General features: G+C 44.4%; 1 protein-coding gene across 1 annotated transcript; it reads right to left on the bottom strand.

Annotated features, from left to right (window-relative positions):
* Positions 1-304: 304 nt before the first annotated feature.
* Positions 305-14531, bottom strand: LOC122131230 (protein NLRC3-like). The gene is made up of 5 exons (XM_042706121.1): positions 14101-14531; positions 11704-11812; positions 10598-10672; positions 8126-9943; positions 305-498 (listed from the first exon to the last, which is right to left on the bottom strand). The coding sequence occupies exons 2-5, from the start codon at positions 11805-11807 to the stop codon at positions 321-323; spliced, it is 2175 nt and encodes a 724-aa protein (XP_042562055.1). The 5' UTR covers positions 11808-11812; positions 14101-14531; the 3' UTR covers positions 305-320.
* Positions 14532-15622: the final 1091 nt, after the last annotated feature.

The following is a 15622-nucleotide window of genomic DNA, read 5'->3' as shown; positions in this document are numbered from 1 at the left end:
TGCTCTCACAAACAGCAGAACAGAGTTCTGGGGAATGTTCTCACACACTGCATCATCATCCTTCACTCATCACAGGGAGCCACTAAGAGACACACAAACACCCATTAAAGAGAGCACCTCCTGAAACACACACACACACACACACACACACACACACACACACAGTGCTATGCACATACCCCTTAATCAGGACCAAACAGATACACATAAACACACACACACACTCACACCATAGTACACCCATCCTTACATGACCCCCCCTCACCCATCACTGTGTGCCCCCCCACCCCACACACAGATCTCTTGTTGTGTGTTAACACTCACACTAGTGTCTCCAGCTTGCAGTGGGGACTCTTGAGGAGGTCTGAGAGATGCTGAATTCCTGCATCATGAAGAGGATTGTGATTCAGGTTCAGCTTCTTCAAACTGCAGGAGGTTGATCTGCCAGCTGATGCTAAAGCAGCACAGCTCTTCTCTGTGAGGGAACACTGCTGCAGCCTGTGAGAAACATAATGACGTGTGATTATTACACTCACATACCTTTACCTATACCAACACCAACCCACACACTTACCGTACTTCAGCCATCACAGAGTGCCAATCACACACACACACACACACACACACACACACACACACACACACACTCACTGGGACTCACTCATCACAGGATGTCATATGCGTACACTCACTGGGTGATACACACACACACATACACAAACACCCATTAAAGGGTGCTCCCCCTAACACACACACACACACACACACACAGTGTACTACACATTTCACAAGGTGCCACATACACTCTCAAACACACACACACACACACGCACACACGCACTCTGTCTCACCCACACACCCTCTCACAAACACACACTCACACAGACACACTCTCTCTCATAAGCACTCACACACACGCTCTCACACACAAACACACTATCACACGCACACACACACACTCACACTCACAAACAAACACACATATAGAGACTCTCACACACACACACACACGCTCTCACACCTTCATTCAGTCATTGAGACATAGACAAACACTCATGCACACACACCCACACACACCAACACACACCAGGGGGTGCTAGACACATACCCGCCCCCCCCCCCCCCACACACACACACACACACGTACAATAATTGACCCATCACAGAGAGCAACACAAACACCAGTCATCACAGGTATCACACACATATTCATTCATCACACACACAAACACACCACATACACACATACCGTGTAATCCACATGTCCACATGTCAAGTGTTGGTACCTATACCAACACCAACCCACACACTTACCATACTTGAGCCAACACAGAGTGCCAATCAAACACACACACACACACACACACACACACACACACACAAAGTGTACTACACATTTCACAAGATGCCACTCACACTCACACACACACACACACACACACACAAGGTGCCACACACACACACATCACCAATGAAGGATCCCCCCCTTTAAATTACACACCATACTTATCCTATCACAGGGTCCCATGAAAACACACACACACACTGTAGTTCACTCATTCCTATCTGCCCCCCTTACACACACCATATTTTAGTCATCACAGGGATACACTCACACCATCACTATGTCCCGTCCCCCCACCTGCCTCATCAAACACCCCATTCAGAGGTCTGCTGTTGTGTGTAAACACTCACCCCTTACACATGCCCCCCCCCCCCCCCCCCCCCACAAACACACACACACACACACTCACACCATAGTACACACATCCTTACATGACCCCCTCACCCCTCATTGTGTGCCCCCCCACCCCCCCCACACAGATCTCTTATTGTGTGTTAACACTCACACTAGTGTCTCCAGCTTGCAGTGGGGACTCTTGAGGAGGTCTGAGAGATGCTGAATTCCTGCATCATGAAGATCACGATTGCCAGTCAGGTTCAGCGTCTTCAAACTGCAGGAGGTTGATCTGGCAGCTGATGCTAAAGCAGCACAGCTCTTCTCTGTGAGGGAACACATCTGCAGCCTGGGGGAACATAATGCCACGTGTGATTATTACACACACATACCTTTACCTATACCAACACCAACCCACACACTTACCGTACTTCAGCCATCACAGAGTGCCAATCACACACACACCAATACACAAACACAGGCATTGTTGAGGTGAAATGAACATTTCGGTTGACTGTGCTTAAAAAACTGCAAGTCCCACAATGCACCACTAGCAGGCCAGTGCAGCCTGCTCATTATTTTAAGTCGGAGCACCTGAGAAGGAAAGGAGGTCTCAGTAAACACTCCAGCAAACATTTCAGCAGAGAGAGAGAGACACACGAAAAGGATCTACTCGTGGTGCAACCAAAGAAGCCACTGGTACAGTAACTTGTTGAGTTTTATTGCGATGATTATTTGCTGTTGAACGTGCTGTTATAATCATTGATGGTTGTATAAGTTGATTGATTTGTGTAATGATACTAACCAAGCAGCACAGCATACAGGCAGCAGAGTTTGGCTTTTTGTTTGAGTATATTTTGTGGATTATAAATTGAACAATGATGTTTGAAGTGCTTTTCCTAAACACCTATGCTGCATACTGTTTGCAGTCATTAAACAGTCACTCTGTAATTAGTTGGGATTGTTGCAGCAATTCCAACTGTTGTAAGCCTTGGTACTGAAATTGTTTGAAATGTATTTGAATTTTTTGTATAACTTGTACTTTTTGTGTTTTTAAGGTTTTCAACCTAAATGAGCCAACCAGTAAAAGAAATAAAAATCATTCTGAGTTGGAACGAGTTGTCCCGTGCGTCCTTTGGGATTAATGCACCAGGCCGTTTTCAAGTTGGGCCAGAGAGTAGTCAGAAAACACCTGAGAACTTGACAGTTGAAAACCACGCGAAGCAGCCTGGACTGAGGATAAACGGCTTCAGACATCCAGAGACAAGCTGTTGACGCAGAGGAAATAAAGATGGCAGAAGACGCGCTGGGGAAGACGGTCAAGCAGCTCAAAAGAGAGAGGACCACTGCAAAAAGCAGCTTCACCAGACAGGCCAACTTCATTTCCAGAGGGGTAAGCAGCATGCTTGAAGCAGAGTTAAAGGAGGAGTTCATTAAACTCTCACACTGTTTTAGACAACTGCTTGATGCCAATGATGACTGCAGGATTGGACTACTGGCTGACATTAAAAAGCCAGAGGAGGAGGAGGAAGAAGAAGTAGTGCTTGAAAAGCAGCAAGAGCGTGACATTAAGAGGACAGAAAATGAAGCTGAAACTAAATTTGAAGAAGTAAAAGATACTGTCCAGACGAACCTGTGGTCAAGGTATGAAAAAAATGAACTCGAAATGGCAATCTTAGAAGCAGAAAATGCCTTTGATCAAGCAAATGGTGTAGTTGTGGAAAGTACTAATGTGGAGTGCTATGAAGTGCACCTGACCCTCTTACTGAAGCGGCTAAAGGAGCTCACTCCTGTGATGTCAGCTTGGGAGCGATGGATCCCTGCGTTATCAAAGGATGAGCTAGACAACAGAGTCAAGAATCTGAGAACGGCTAGCAACAGGCTTGAACATAGAAAAGCTGAATTCGTCACTGCACGTAGAATTGCAGAACAAACACTAGCCGCAGAAGCTTCAGGAGCTGGGAGGGGGAGAGCACTGCCCACACCAGCCACACCAATTGTGAAGATCAAGCCAACCACTCTGCCCATCTTCAATGGATGCAAAAGAGAATACCACAGATGGAGGAAAGACTGGGAGAGCCTACAAAGGCAAGGAGAGCCAACTGGATCACCTGAAGTCAAGAAAATTCAGCTCCTGGGTAGTGTGGAGGACAAGATTTCAAAGAACCTCAGACTTTCAACCTACAACACTGCTGAGGATATATTCCGAGTCATGGAGAACAGGTATGGAAACAAGTCAACCATCGCAATAGAAATCCTTGAGGAGCTGGAGAAGATGCCACATGTGAGGGGGAACCAGCCAAGGAAAGTCATTGACCTCATACAGTCTGTGGAGAGGGCCCTAGCAGATCTCACAGAGCTGGGAAACTCCGGAGCCATGAATAACCCACTGGTAATAAAATCTATTGAGAGTAAGTTACCTGACTTTATATTAAGAGACTGGTTAAAGTTTATGGTCGACCCGGCAAATGATGTCACTTCAGACAACCACTTTGGCATGCTCTTAAAATTCCTAAAAAACCAGGAAGAAATCCTAGAGAGGCTTGAACAGCTAAGGACTGTGGAGAAGATGGAGAAATCAGACCATCCAGAAAATAGATATGAGCGAAAATATGCTTCAACAAGAACCACAGAGAAAGGAGAGCTGGAGGATGTGTGTGGTGTGTGTGGTGATAGTGGACACAAAAACAAAATCTTCTTCTGTAGGAAGTTTAAATGGCTGAAGCTACCTGAAAAGAGATCTGTCTTAGAAAAGCTGGGAGCGTGCATAAAATGTCTTGGATGCCATGATGACGATGGATATTGCAGAGATACCTTCCTATGCAGAAATAAAGACTGTAAAGAGGGAGGAGGCACCCCAGACCACCATTACTTTCTCTGCCCAAAAGGAGAACTAAAAATGGGTGAGGAACAGAGTGGAAAAGGCAGCAGAGGTAAAAGCAAGCTAACAGAAGAACAAGAGGAGTTCTTGTCTGAACTTTCCCCAGAACTAGCAGAACAGTGCAAAAAGGCTTTCACCAACAAAACCGCAGTTACCAGCAATGCTAAAGACCAGTCAGAGCTTTTAGAGAAAAAGGGGCTGTCTGAACTTCCTGTCATCATGATGCTGATGAAGGTCACTGCAAATGCAGGGCAGAAGATTGGGACTCTGGTTGACCTTGGATCTGACACTAACTACATTACCCATAAGGCTGCTGACAGGCTGAGGTTACAAAGTGAGAAGATAACCTTAGTTGTGCACGGGGTTGGTGGAATGACCATGAAGGTGAACACTAAAAGATATGTGCTCAAAGTCAGAGTCAAAACTCCTCGAGGAACAGAGAGGGCACATGAACTTGTCTGCTACGGCCTGGATGAAATTGCCAAAGTGCACAAAGTGATTGAACCTAGGAAGTTGCAGAAATTCTTCCCAGAGGTCGAGCTTGAGGAATTGAGAAGGCCAAAGAAGTTGAACTCCTCATTAGCCACCGAGAGGGAAGACTCGCTCCGCAGAGGCTGAGAGTTGTAGGAGATCTTGTCTTGTGGGAAAGTCCCATTGGGTAAGACAGTGGGCGGAGCACACCCCGACTTGTTTGAGGAAGTAAAAGTGGCAGCACACGAGTCCAAAACACACTTTGCTCGCTCCATGAGGACAGCTGCTGTCAAGTATGAGGAAATCCTCAGGAGTTCAACAACTGAGGCATCCCAGTTACAACAGAGGTGGAAAGGACCAGAGTGGTACGTAAGCCGTCTGGTGGCACCAAACCGTCATTCAACTCAATCTTGCAGGTGAAGCAGGGAAAAAGGAAGATGAGTGATGGCAAGGATTTTCTCAAACAGGAGGTGAGACCAGGGACGCCTAACCCGCTGACTATTAGGGGACTCCTAAGCCAAGTAGCTGGACTGTACGACCCAGTTGGCTTAGTTACACCTGCCAAACAGAAAGGGGCAATCCTTTTCAGGAAAGCGTTCAAGGAAGGTAGAGGCGGTAAGCTGACCAACGTGGCAGAATGGACCAGACCTCCTGAAGTGGCCAGTAGACAAGTGGCCTAAAAAGTCTGCTGGAGAGGTTGCAGCTAAAGCCAGGGAGAGTGTAAACAAACTCCAGAGGAAGGCATGCACAGCTGTAGTGACAAGAGCTCAAGCAAAAATTGTCCAGAAAATTGTCCCGCAGACCCGTCAGGAGAGCCTAAGAGATGAAATTCCAGAGGAAAGAACTGCATCAAACCCAAGTCCTCCTCTTCCAAAAAGGAAAACCTGCTGGCTGGGTAATCAAAAATCTCTGGAAGTGAGGAACTTCAGTAGGTTGTCCAAACTGGTCAAGGTCATCGGCTGGGTGGGGCGAGCTGCACATAGGTGGCGCGAGAAGAGGGGCCAGACCAGAGGTCAGTCAAAGTGGGAGGCAATGCCACTCAAGAAAAGGACCAAGGGAGTGGCTGGGACCCTTCTCAAAATGAGGAAAAAGCCTGGGTGAGTGAATTCACAACCATGGACCTGTTCGGCCCTTATGAAGTGAAGAAAAAAGTGAGACGCAAAGTGTGGGGAATTGTGTTATGTTGCATGGCCTCCAGAGCCATACACACTGATGTGGTGAGTGACCAGTCATCAGAAGGATTCCCGCTGGCATACTAGAGGTTCACTTCACCTAGGGGACTCACTCAGGAAACTGTGTTCAGACCCTGGCACTAACTTTGTTGGGGCCAAGCCATGTCTGGACCAAGTGAACAAGTCTGAGGCTTGAGAGACTGGTGTGACCTCCCTGGGTTTGAAAAACCAGGAGCTCAAGTGGGAGGTGTTGAGGTGAAATGAACATTTCGGTTGACTGTGCTTAAAAAACTGCAAGTCCCACAATGCACCACTAGCAGGCCAGTGCAGCCTGCTCATTATTTTAAGTCGGAGCACCTGAGAAGGAAAGGAGGTCTCAGTAAACACTCCAGCAAACATTTCAGCAGAGAGAGAGAGACACACGAAAAGGATCTACTCGTGGTGCAACCAAAGAAGCCACTGGTACAGTAACTTGTTGAGTTTTATTGCGATGATTATTTGCTGTTGAACGTGCTGTTATAATCATTGATGGTTGTATAAGTTGATTGATTTGTGTAATGATACTAACCAAGCAGCACAGCATACAGGCAGCAGAGTTTGGCTTTTTGTTTGAGTATATTTTGTGGATTATAAATTGAACAATGATGTTTGAAGTGCTTTTCCTAAACACCTATGCTGCATACTGTTTGCAGTCATTAAACAGTCACTCTGTAATTAGTTGGGATTGTTGCAGCAATTCCAACTGTTGTAAGCCTTGGTACTGAAATTGTTTGAAATGTATTTGAATTTTTTTGTATAACTTGTACTTTTTGTGTTTTTAAGGTTTTCAACCTAAATGAGCCAACCAGTAAAAGAAATAAAAATCATTCTGAGTTGGAACGAGTTGTCCCGTGCGTCCTTTGGGATTAATGCACCAGGCCGTTTTCAAGTTGGGCCAGAGAGTAGTCAGAAAACACCTGAGAACTTGACAGGCATACACACATTCACCATGACTCACTCGTCACAGGGTACACATACTAACACACGCATACACATGCTGGGTGCTCGATACACACACACACACACAGCCCTTCCCCCACATCAAATAGAGACACACAAACACTCATTAAAAGGAGCTTCCCCTTACACACACACACACACACACATCAAAACCCAAACCTTACTCCAGTGACTCAGCACCCCACAGTGACACACAAACACACACTCTCTCTTTCTCATACACACACACACACACACACACACACACACAATACTGGACCCATCACAGATAGCAACACACACACATAGACACAGACAGACACACACTAACCACTTATCACAGATATCACACACATGCTCTCTAGCTCTCACACACACAAACACACACATTCTCTCTTTCTCATGCTCTCACACACACGCCCTCACACACACACACTCTCTCACACACACACGCTCACACTCTCATACACAAGCTCTTACACACACAAACACACTCTCACACACACACAAACACTCACACACACACACACACTCACAGACTGTGTTGCGTCCATCATAGCACCCCATACACACACCCCTTCCTCCACATCAAATGGTGTCCCTCACACACTGCATCATCATCCTTCACTCATCATAGGGAGCAACTGAGAGACACAAAAACACCCATTAAAGGGAGCACCTCCTGAAACACACAAACACACACACACACACACAACACATACACATAGACACAGACAGACACACACTAACCACTCATCACAGATATCACACACATGCTCTCTAGCTCTCACACACACAAACACACACACTCTCTCTTTCTCATGCTCTCTCACACACACACACACACACACACAGTCACACACACACACACAGTCACACACACACACACAAACACACACAGTCACACTGTCACTGTCACTCTACCTCTCTCAGTAATGTACTTACTCAGCTGATGTGGATGCCGTGACCACTGGCACCAGCCTCTGAAGAACTTCATCTGGACTGAGGAGTTCAGTCAGATCTTTCTCTGGTGTCTTTATGTACTTCTGCAGATCAAACTCATCCAGGTGATCTCCTGAAATCTCAAACTTAAACCTCACAGTCCTCCACTCTCCTGGTGAGAGCATGACTACAGACAGAGTTCCTGAGCTCCTGTCAATGACCTCTACTACAGCATGGTGATTCAACTCATTAAGACAGTAGAACAGGTTAACCATTCTGTCTGAAGTATTCTTCTCTCTGATCGCCTCGTCTCTGATCTTCTCCTTGACGTACTGGACTGTTTGCTCTGGGCTCTGTGATTGCCTTCTTATCTGTGGCAGTAGGTGCCTTAGGAGATTCTGATTGGACTCCAGAGAGAGGCCAAGAAGGAAGCGGAGGAAAAGGTCCAGGTGTCCGTTCTCACTCTGTAAGGCCAGATCCACTGCAGTCGTGTGTAGGTCATGAAGTGTTGAAGCTCTGAACAGAGCAGAGAGCGGAGAGGTTTGCTGTTGGTCAGGCATGTTTCTCTCTCTGTTGCTGAAGCAGAGGAACACATATAAAGCTGCAAGATACTCCTGAATGCTCAGATGCACAAAGCTGAACACCTTCCCCTGGTACAGCCCAGCCTCCTCTCTGAAGATCTGAGTACACACTCCTGAGTACACTGACGCTTCTGTGACATCAATGCCACACTCTCTCAGGTCTTCCTCATAAAAGATCAGATTGCCATTCTCCAGTTGTTGGAAAGCCAGTTTCCCCAGTTTGAAAATAATCTCTTCATCTGTCTCATTTCTCCCTGTGTACTTGTGCTTTTTCATGCTTGTCTGAATGATCAGGAAGTGTGTGTACATTTGAGTTAGAGTCCTTGGCATTTGTACACTCCCCGATTCATCTGAAGTTCTCTCCACAACAGTGGCGGTAATCCAGCAGAAGACTGGAATGTGGCACATGATGTAGAGGCTCCTGGATGACTTCAGGTGTGTGATGGTTCTGTTAGCCAAATTCTCATCACTGATTCTCTTCCCAAAGTACTCCTCTTTCTGTGAGTTGTTGAATCCTCTTATTTCAGTCAGCTGGTTCACACACTTAGGAGGGATCAGATGAGCTGCTGCTGGTCGGGTGGTGATCCAGAGGAGAGCAGAGGGAAGCAGATTCCCCTTGATGAGGTTTGTCAGCAGCACGTCCACTGAGGCTGGCTCTGTCACATCACAACACCTTGGGTTGGAGTGGAAATCTAGAGGAAGTCGACACTCATCAAGACCATCAAAGATAAACATGTGCTCTGAACTGCTGAAGATTGCTTGATTTTTTATTTCTGGGTGAAAGTGTTGAAGTAGCTCCGCCAGACTGATTTTCTTCTCCTTCATTAGGTTCAGCTCTCGGAAAGGAAGAGGAAATATTAAGTAGACATCCTGATTGGCTTTTCCTTCAGCCCAGTCTAGAATGAACTTCTGCACAGAGATTGTTTTTCCAATGCCAGCCACTCCCTCTGTAAGCACTGTTCTGATGTGTTTGTCTTGTCCAGATAAGGGTTTAAAGATGTCACTGCATTTGACTGGTCTGTCTCGATCTGCTTCTATCCAGGATGCTATCTCTATCTGTCTGACCTCATGTTCATTATTGAACCATCCTCTTCCCCCCTCTGTGATGTAGAGATCTGTGTAGATCTCATGGAGGAGTCTGGTGTCTCCCTGATGTGGTACTCCCTCAGCCAGATGCTGAAATTTCCCCTTCAGAGTGGATCTGAGTTTCTCACGGACCTCTGCCTCTTCTGGTGTCCATCTAGATCAATGACAGAATCACACAACTCACACGTCACCAATGAAAATATTAACATAATCAATTAAATATAATCACAATATTCCTACTAGATTCAGAATGTCTATCTGTTGTAATATATTAGCTTCACATCTATTAGAAAGGACTAAAGCTCATGACACCATAATGTAGTAATTTTCTCTCATAAACACACTGAACAGACACAGTAGGGTTTTTCAATATGATCACAATGTGAATATGCAGGGGGGTTCTAGACTGTAATAGACACTGACAGACATGGAGGGTCAGTTTGCAGGTGACTGACAAACAATTACGTTTATTTCACTCATATACTCATCGTTAGGACAAAGTATGGTTCCTTCACATGAACAAAATCAATCACATCATAAAAAATACTACAGGAACAATCAATGCTCAGTTCAGAAGAGCTCATATACTCATTGTTACAACACAGTATGGTTCCTTCACATGAACAAAATAAATCACATCATAACTAGTACTAAAGCAACAATCAATGCTCAGTTCAGAAGAGCCACTAGGGAAAATACATATAACAGCGTAAAGAGGGTTCTAGAACGTTACTGACATAAACAGAATCAAAGGTGGTTTGAAGAGGATTTTGGTGACTGCCTGACAGAATGTCATCCATGATCTCACCTGTGTTCTGCAGCAGAGTCCCTCTCTGTCTCGTCTGTCCTCTTGGACTGTGTGTCTGATGCCCCCTGCTGGACGCTGTTAACACAACATAACCCTAAAGTGAGTATTCCCACACCTCCCTCAGAGAGACTATTCTGGTCACTACACCCACACACACACAAACAATACAAAATACATATACAAAATGCATAAATACAGCTGTCAGGAGGGAATAGACCCCACTGGGGCTGCTTCGGACTAGCAACCTGTAGCAGCAGCATCTGTGGCTGATAGAGCCAAGTAGATGCACCCAACTAAGAACAGAAGAACAAACCAAAACAATAACCCTAGAGTCAGCGAGGGCAGGGGTGGAAGATGACTCACAGTCAGACCACATGGCTTTGGACTTTGGCATGGCTTTGACTACAAGAAAGGGGATGCACACCTTTACGGCCATTTTGGGGAATAAGGAGAAAGCTCTTCATGTTGGCAGGCATCATGCAGCTGGTGAACAGCATAGACAAAACAAGCAGACTAAGAAGGAAACATGTAATGGGCAGAAACCAAAGGTTAGATAGCCAGGGTCCTCTGAAGTCAAGGAATGGAATTGCATCAATGTTAAAGTGTTTTTATCAGTAAGGGAAAAATGGTGGAAGAGAGGTTTTATATTGATGGTGAGGTGATTCCTTCTCTTGTGGAAAAAACAGTGAAGAGTTTAGGCAGGTGGTACAATTCCACACTGTGTGACTGAGGACAGGTTTCAGACCATAGAAAATTCATAGTTAAGGCTAGCAGTATTACTGATAAGACCCTCTTGACTGGTAAACTGAATATGTGGTGCTCGCAGATTGGGCTTTTGTCATGCGTAAGCTGGCCTTTGACTGTATGAAGTTGCAATTTCAGAGCTGGAGAAATTTGCCAAAGTCATGAATAGGGCAGTTACGAAATGGCTTGGGGTACCGTAGGATTGGAGAATGCAACCTCAAGGTGTCCATCTGGATCAACATGTATGCTTGTTCTAAACAGCAATTCTCAATCTGGTCAAACAGCTGATGAGGTAGTGGGTCACTGGGGTTAACTGGTTGTTTTTGGCACATACTGCTTTCCAAACTAAATTATTTACCGACCTGTCAGAGTCACATGTAGACACGCCCCCTTCAGAGTCATATTTAGACATGCCCCCTTCAGAGTCTCCGCTCCTTTTCTTCTTCACATCTGGAGTAGAGTCCATCACGTCTGTAAACACACACACACACACACACACACACACACACACACACACACACACACACACACACACACACACACACACACACACACACACACACACACACACACACACACACACACACACACACACACACACACAAACAAAGAGAGGGGTGTAACTTGATTGGCTGTTGAGCACAAATATCAACAACACGTCACCAGAGACACCTTCGATTAAGAGGTGTGAGTCTTAAAGGCACAGTCTGATTATAATCCACTGCATTATTTGTCAAATTCAGCAAAAATCTGCTCATGTTACTCTAGCTGTTGGTCCAGTGTGTGTGCTCTAAAAAACTCTGGTGTTGCTGCACAGTCCTGGCTCTGTAACTGGGAGACAAACAAAGTGACTCGGACCAAGCCTACGTTTTTCCAGCCGATAAACAATGTTGCTTCAGGAGCACGGGAAGGAGGGGTGTATTTGATTAGCTGTTAAGGTCGTCTATTTCATCAACCTTTAACACAGCAGCAAACTTTGGGATGCCCTCAAACAAAAGAGGAACTTAAAAGCATAATAATTTTTTATGAACATAATTAGTACGTTTATTATTATTTTAAAATTCCAAGAAAGACACCTTTGCGAAAACCCGGAAAATATACTATTCCTTTGCTCCTTCATTTCATGGTTTCATACGTGATTCTGATTCTTCTTCTGTTTACTGTTAAAAACCTCAGTGTTTAAATTGATTGCAGTCTCAGTTTTAACAACCATGTGAAAGAAAAAAACTACATTTTTAACATCTCAAAAACAAAAACTACTAAAGATGCAGCTGCTAGAGTTCACAATACACTAATACTTAAGTCCTTACACTGACTTCCAGAAAGTCACAGAACTGACTTCAAAGCACTGCTGCTTGTTTATAATTCACTAAATGGACCAAACCACCAAAGGACCAAATTACCTCTTAGATATGTTTCAGCAGTAAACACCTGTTAGACCTCTTAGATCACTGAAGACAAATCTGAAGAAATCTTAAAGACAATTAGAGCAAGTAAAGTAAAGTGTCTAATTGATTTTGAACAGCAGTAGTAAAATAAGCCAACTGGGGACTTTCAAAGCAGCAATCCATATCAAATGCGTGTCAAAGTGAATATCTGGTCTGAACACTGAACACTGAACAGAGGAAAACTCAGTTTAATCAACAATAAATCTTTATTCTTTTTGTTGTTGTTGTTGGGGTGTTTGTTGTCGCTACTAATTCCCTAATACATGCTTGAAAAGGGAGGGTTGAGGGCTATATTGGTTGGTTGCAATCTGCAAAATCATCACTAAATGCCACTAAATCCTACACACACAATGCACCTTTAAGATATTTTGGGATGTCGTCACCCCCCCCACACACACACACACACACACACACACACACACACACAAACACACACACTATATGCTATTTAAACAGTTTGAATGCACATTCATTTTCAAACTCATATTGTTTTATATCTGCTAATTTTCAAAGCACTTTTAATTACAAATGTGTATAAGTTATGCTATATTACATATGATATATAAATAAACTTGCCTTGTCTTGCCTTCTGGTGCTCATGACTCATTAAATTAACATTGTTATGAAAGGCTTCCAAAGATGGCTTACTCTAAATAAATCCTGTTGAAACCTGTTCAAGATCATGTCCAGTCAACACTGAAATCTAGCTAAATCTGTCGGCCCAATCCAAACATCAAAGAGGGGCTTCTAGTGTCTTGTAGCCAACATTCCTATTTATTATGACATTTATTTCTTTTGTATATATGTAATTTCACAAAACGCTGACATTTAGCAGAAGAATATATCTGTTACACTCATCCTTATGTTCACTAAACCGGGTCGCCAAACCACAGAATGTAACTCACAGGCACTGCTTCACACCCTATCAGTGCACAGCCACCACCTTCACACATTTAGTTTTTTTTTTTTAATCAGAATGAGACAAACTTACTTTTTAGACTATTGTGGGCATGAACAATATCATTCAAGATAACACACTTTTCTTGGAACGGAAAATATCTTATGCAATTTCATTCTTGTTCATTCTCTCACTTAATGCGGCGGTATTACGCAACGCAGTGGTAGGCCTAACAGACTCCTTCACTTAAATGCTATTTTTCTCCTGAGCAGAAACAAATAAAAAAACAGTAGCCTTCTACTAACGCCTTCCAACCAAACCAACTGTGTGCTTTTTAAAATAAATAAAAGGCAGGGAAACTGTCATAGGAAAGCCTACGCCCTAGTTGTCGGTTGCATGCGTTTCCTTCTTACCCGAAAATAGACGAGGTTTGTGATTACACTACACCGACTCTGCCGGGTCGAACTTCTTTGTCCACCTGATGGTGTTTGTATCCGTGTGGACATGCCCGCAGATGTCTCTCAGTGAGCCTCACGAACTGCTTCACCAAAGCGCGCGTCGAGTGAACGAAGAGAGGCCATGACGAGAGCCGCACACACCAAGTTCCGCGTTGTGCGAGAGGAATGTGAGTTCGATAGGAAGGGAGGAGTTGCAGCCCTGATGAGGAAAGGCTATATCTGCTCTGTTACATTGGATAAAAGCGTCAGTCGAATACTAGGCTGAATGATGGGAAGGGGGCTAACTAAACCAACTGTTATGGCGACCAAGATTGTTGAGAGTGGAGCTGCAGAACCAGTGGCGTAACGTAGTAACGACGGGCCCAGGTGCAAGATATTATGACGGGCCCCCCCAGTGAACGCTTAAAAAAAAAAAAGAAAAAAAAATCGTAGCGTTCCCTACTTCCACAACAGCGTCTAAAAAAACCGCTAATCAAAGGTGTTTGTTATCGATATAAATAGTGTTTAATTAATCAACCTTACATATTTCAGAAGCGATGGGTGTGTACACAATGAACTGAGTCTTGTTTCACTCTCAGCAGGAACATTTCTTACCGTAAAAATTGTTAACTGTTGCATGGTTGCTGACACACCACTGAGGGCAGAAGCAGCGATTCTGATCCCAGCTGAACTGCTGCACTGCTGACTCCGTTGGCTGGCGACTAGTTGATGGCTAGTTAAAAAGCCAAAATAATCTAATTTAGAAGGCTTTGCCGCCTTCTCCTCCTGTTCTTTTTTCTTTTGCCCTTTTCTACTTCCACTCTTGTGCTTAAAAGGCATTGTTACGACTTACGAGTAAAGTTGTGCTGTGCAGTGCTCAATGAACTAGGTTATCAGACCTTCAGACCTAGGTTATCAGAATTGGTATAACTATAGCGTATTGTATTGTCACATGATCAAATAGAGACTTGACATTGGACAACAACATACATATTACCCAGCAATCATCATTGCTAATCACAAAAATACCAAAGAAAATAAGAACTTATTCATTTAATTGAATAGTGTTTTGATAAGCATATGATTTTGTTATAAATTGCTACTTTTCACAAAAAAATGATAAATACCACGACTGAGATAAGTTTGCCCTTTCAAGTGTATATATAGCATTTGACACTACTAATTGTTTATTGACGGCGCAATTGATAAGCGTAACCGAGGAAATATGACGCTGTGCTGGGATTGAGGGTAGGCCCGCTAAGCGATTCCTGTCGCTGTACTTGGTTAGAGGGGGCCCGTCGAGTGACTCGTGTATGTCTTGAATCCCGGCTACGGGCCCCGACACCGCGGGGGCAAGCCGTGTATTGCTGTAACAGATTACCGGCCAATCGGATTGAAGCATTTTTCTGGGTCCGTGCATTTAATTATTTATTTTAGATTCCCCAAGATAGAGGGTTCGTATCCCCATTGAGGTGTTATCGAATGTGAAATATATGAG

Source organism: Clupea harengus, unplaced genomic scaffold (assembly GCF_900700415.2).
Source record: "Clupea harengus unplaced genomic scaffold, Ch_v2.0.2, whole genome shotgun sequence".
Lineage (NCBI taxonomy): Eukaryota > Metazoa > Chordata > Actinopteri > Clupeiformes > Clupeidae > Clupea > Clupea harengus.
The sequence above is the reverse complement of the archived record's forward strand: the minus strand, read 5'-3'. Positions and strand labels throughout refer to the sequence as shown.

Excerpts from the sequence above, each read along its gene's own strand:
- LOC122131230 (XM_042706121.1), bottom strand. The coding sequence starts at position 11,807 with ATGGACTCTACTCCAGATGTGAAGAAGAAAAGGAGCGGAGACTCTGAA. Across the intron at positions 10,673-11,703 it reads TCTACATGTGACTCTGACAG|CGTCCAGCAGGGGGCATCAG; the intron begins GTCGGTAAATAA and ends TTGTGTTAACAG. Across the intron at positions 499-8,125 it reads ACGGCATCCACATCAGCTGA|GCTGCAGCAGTGTTCCCTCA; the intron begins GTAAGTACATTA and ends TGTTTCTCACAG.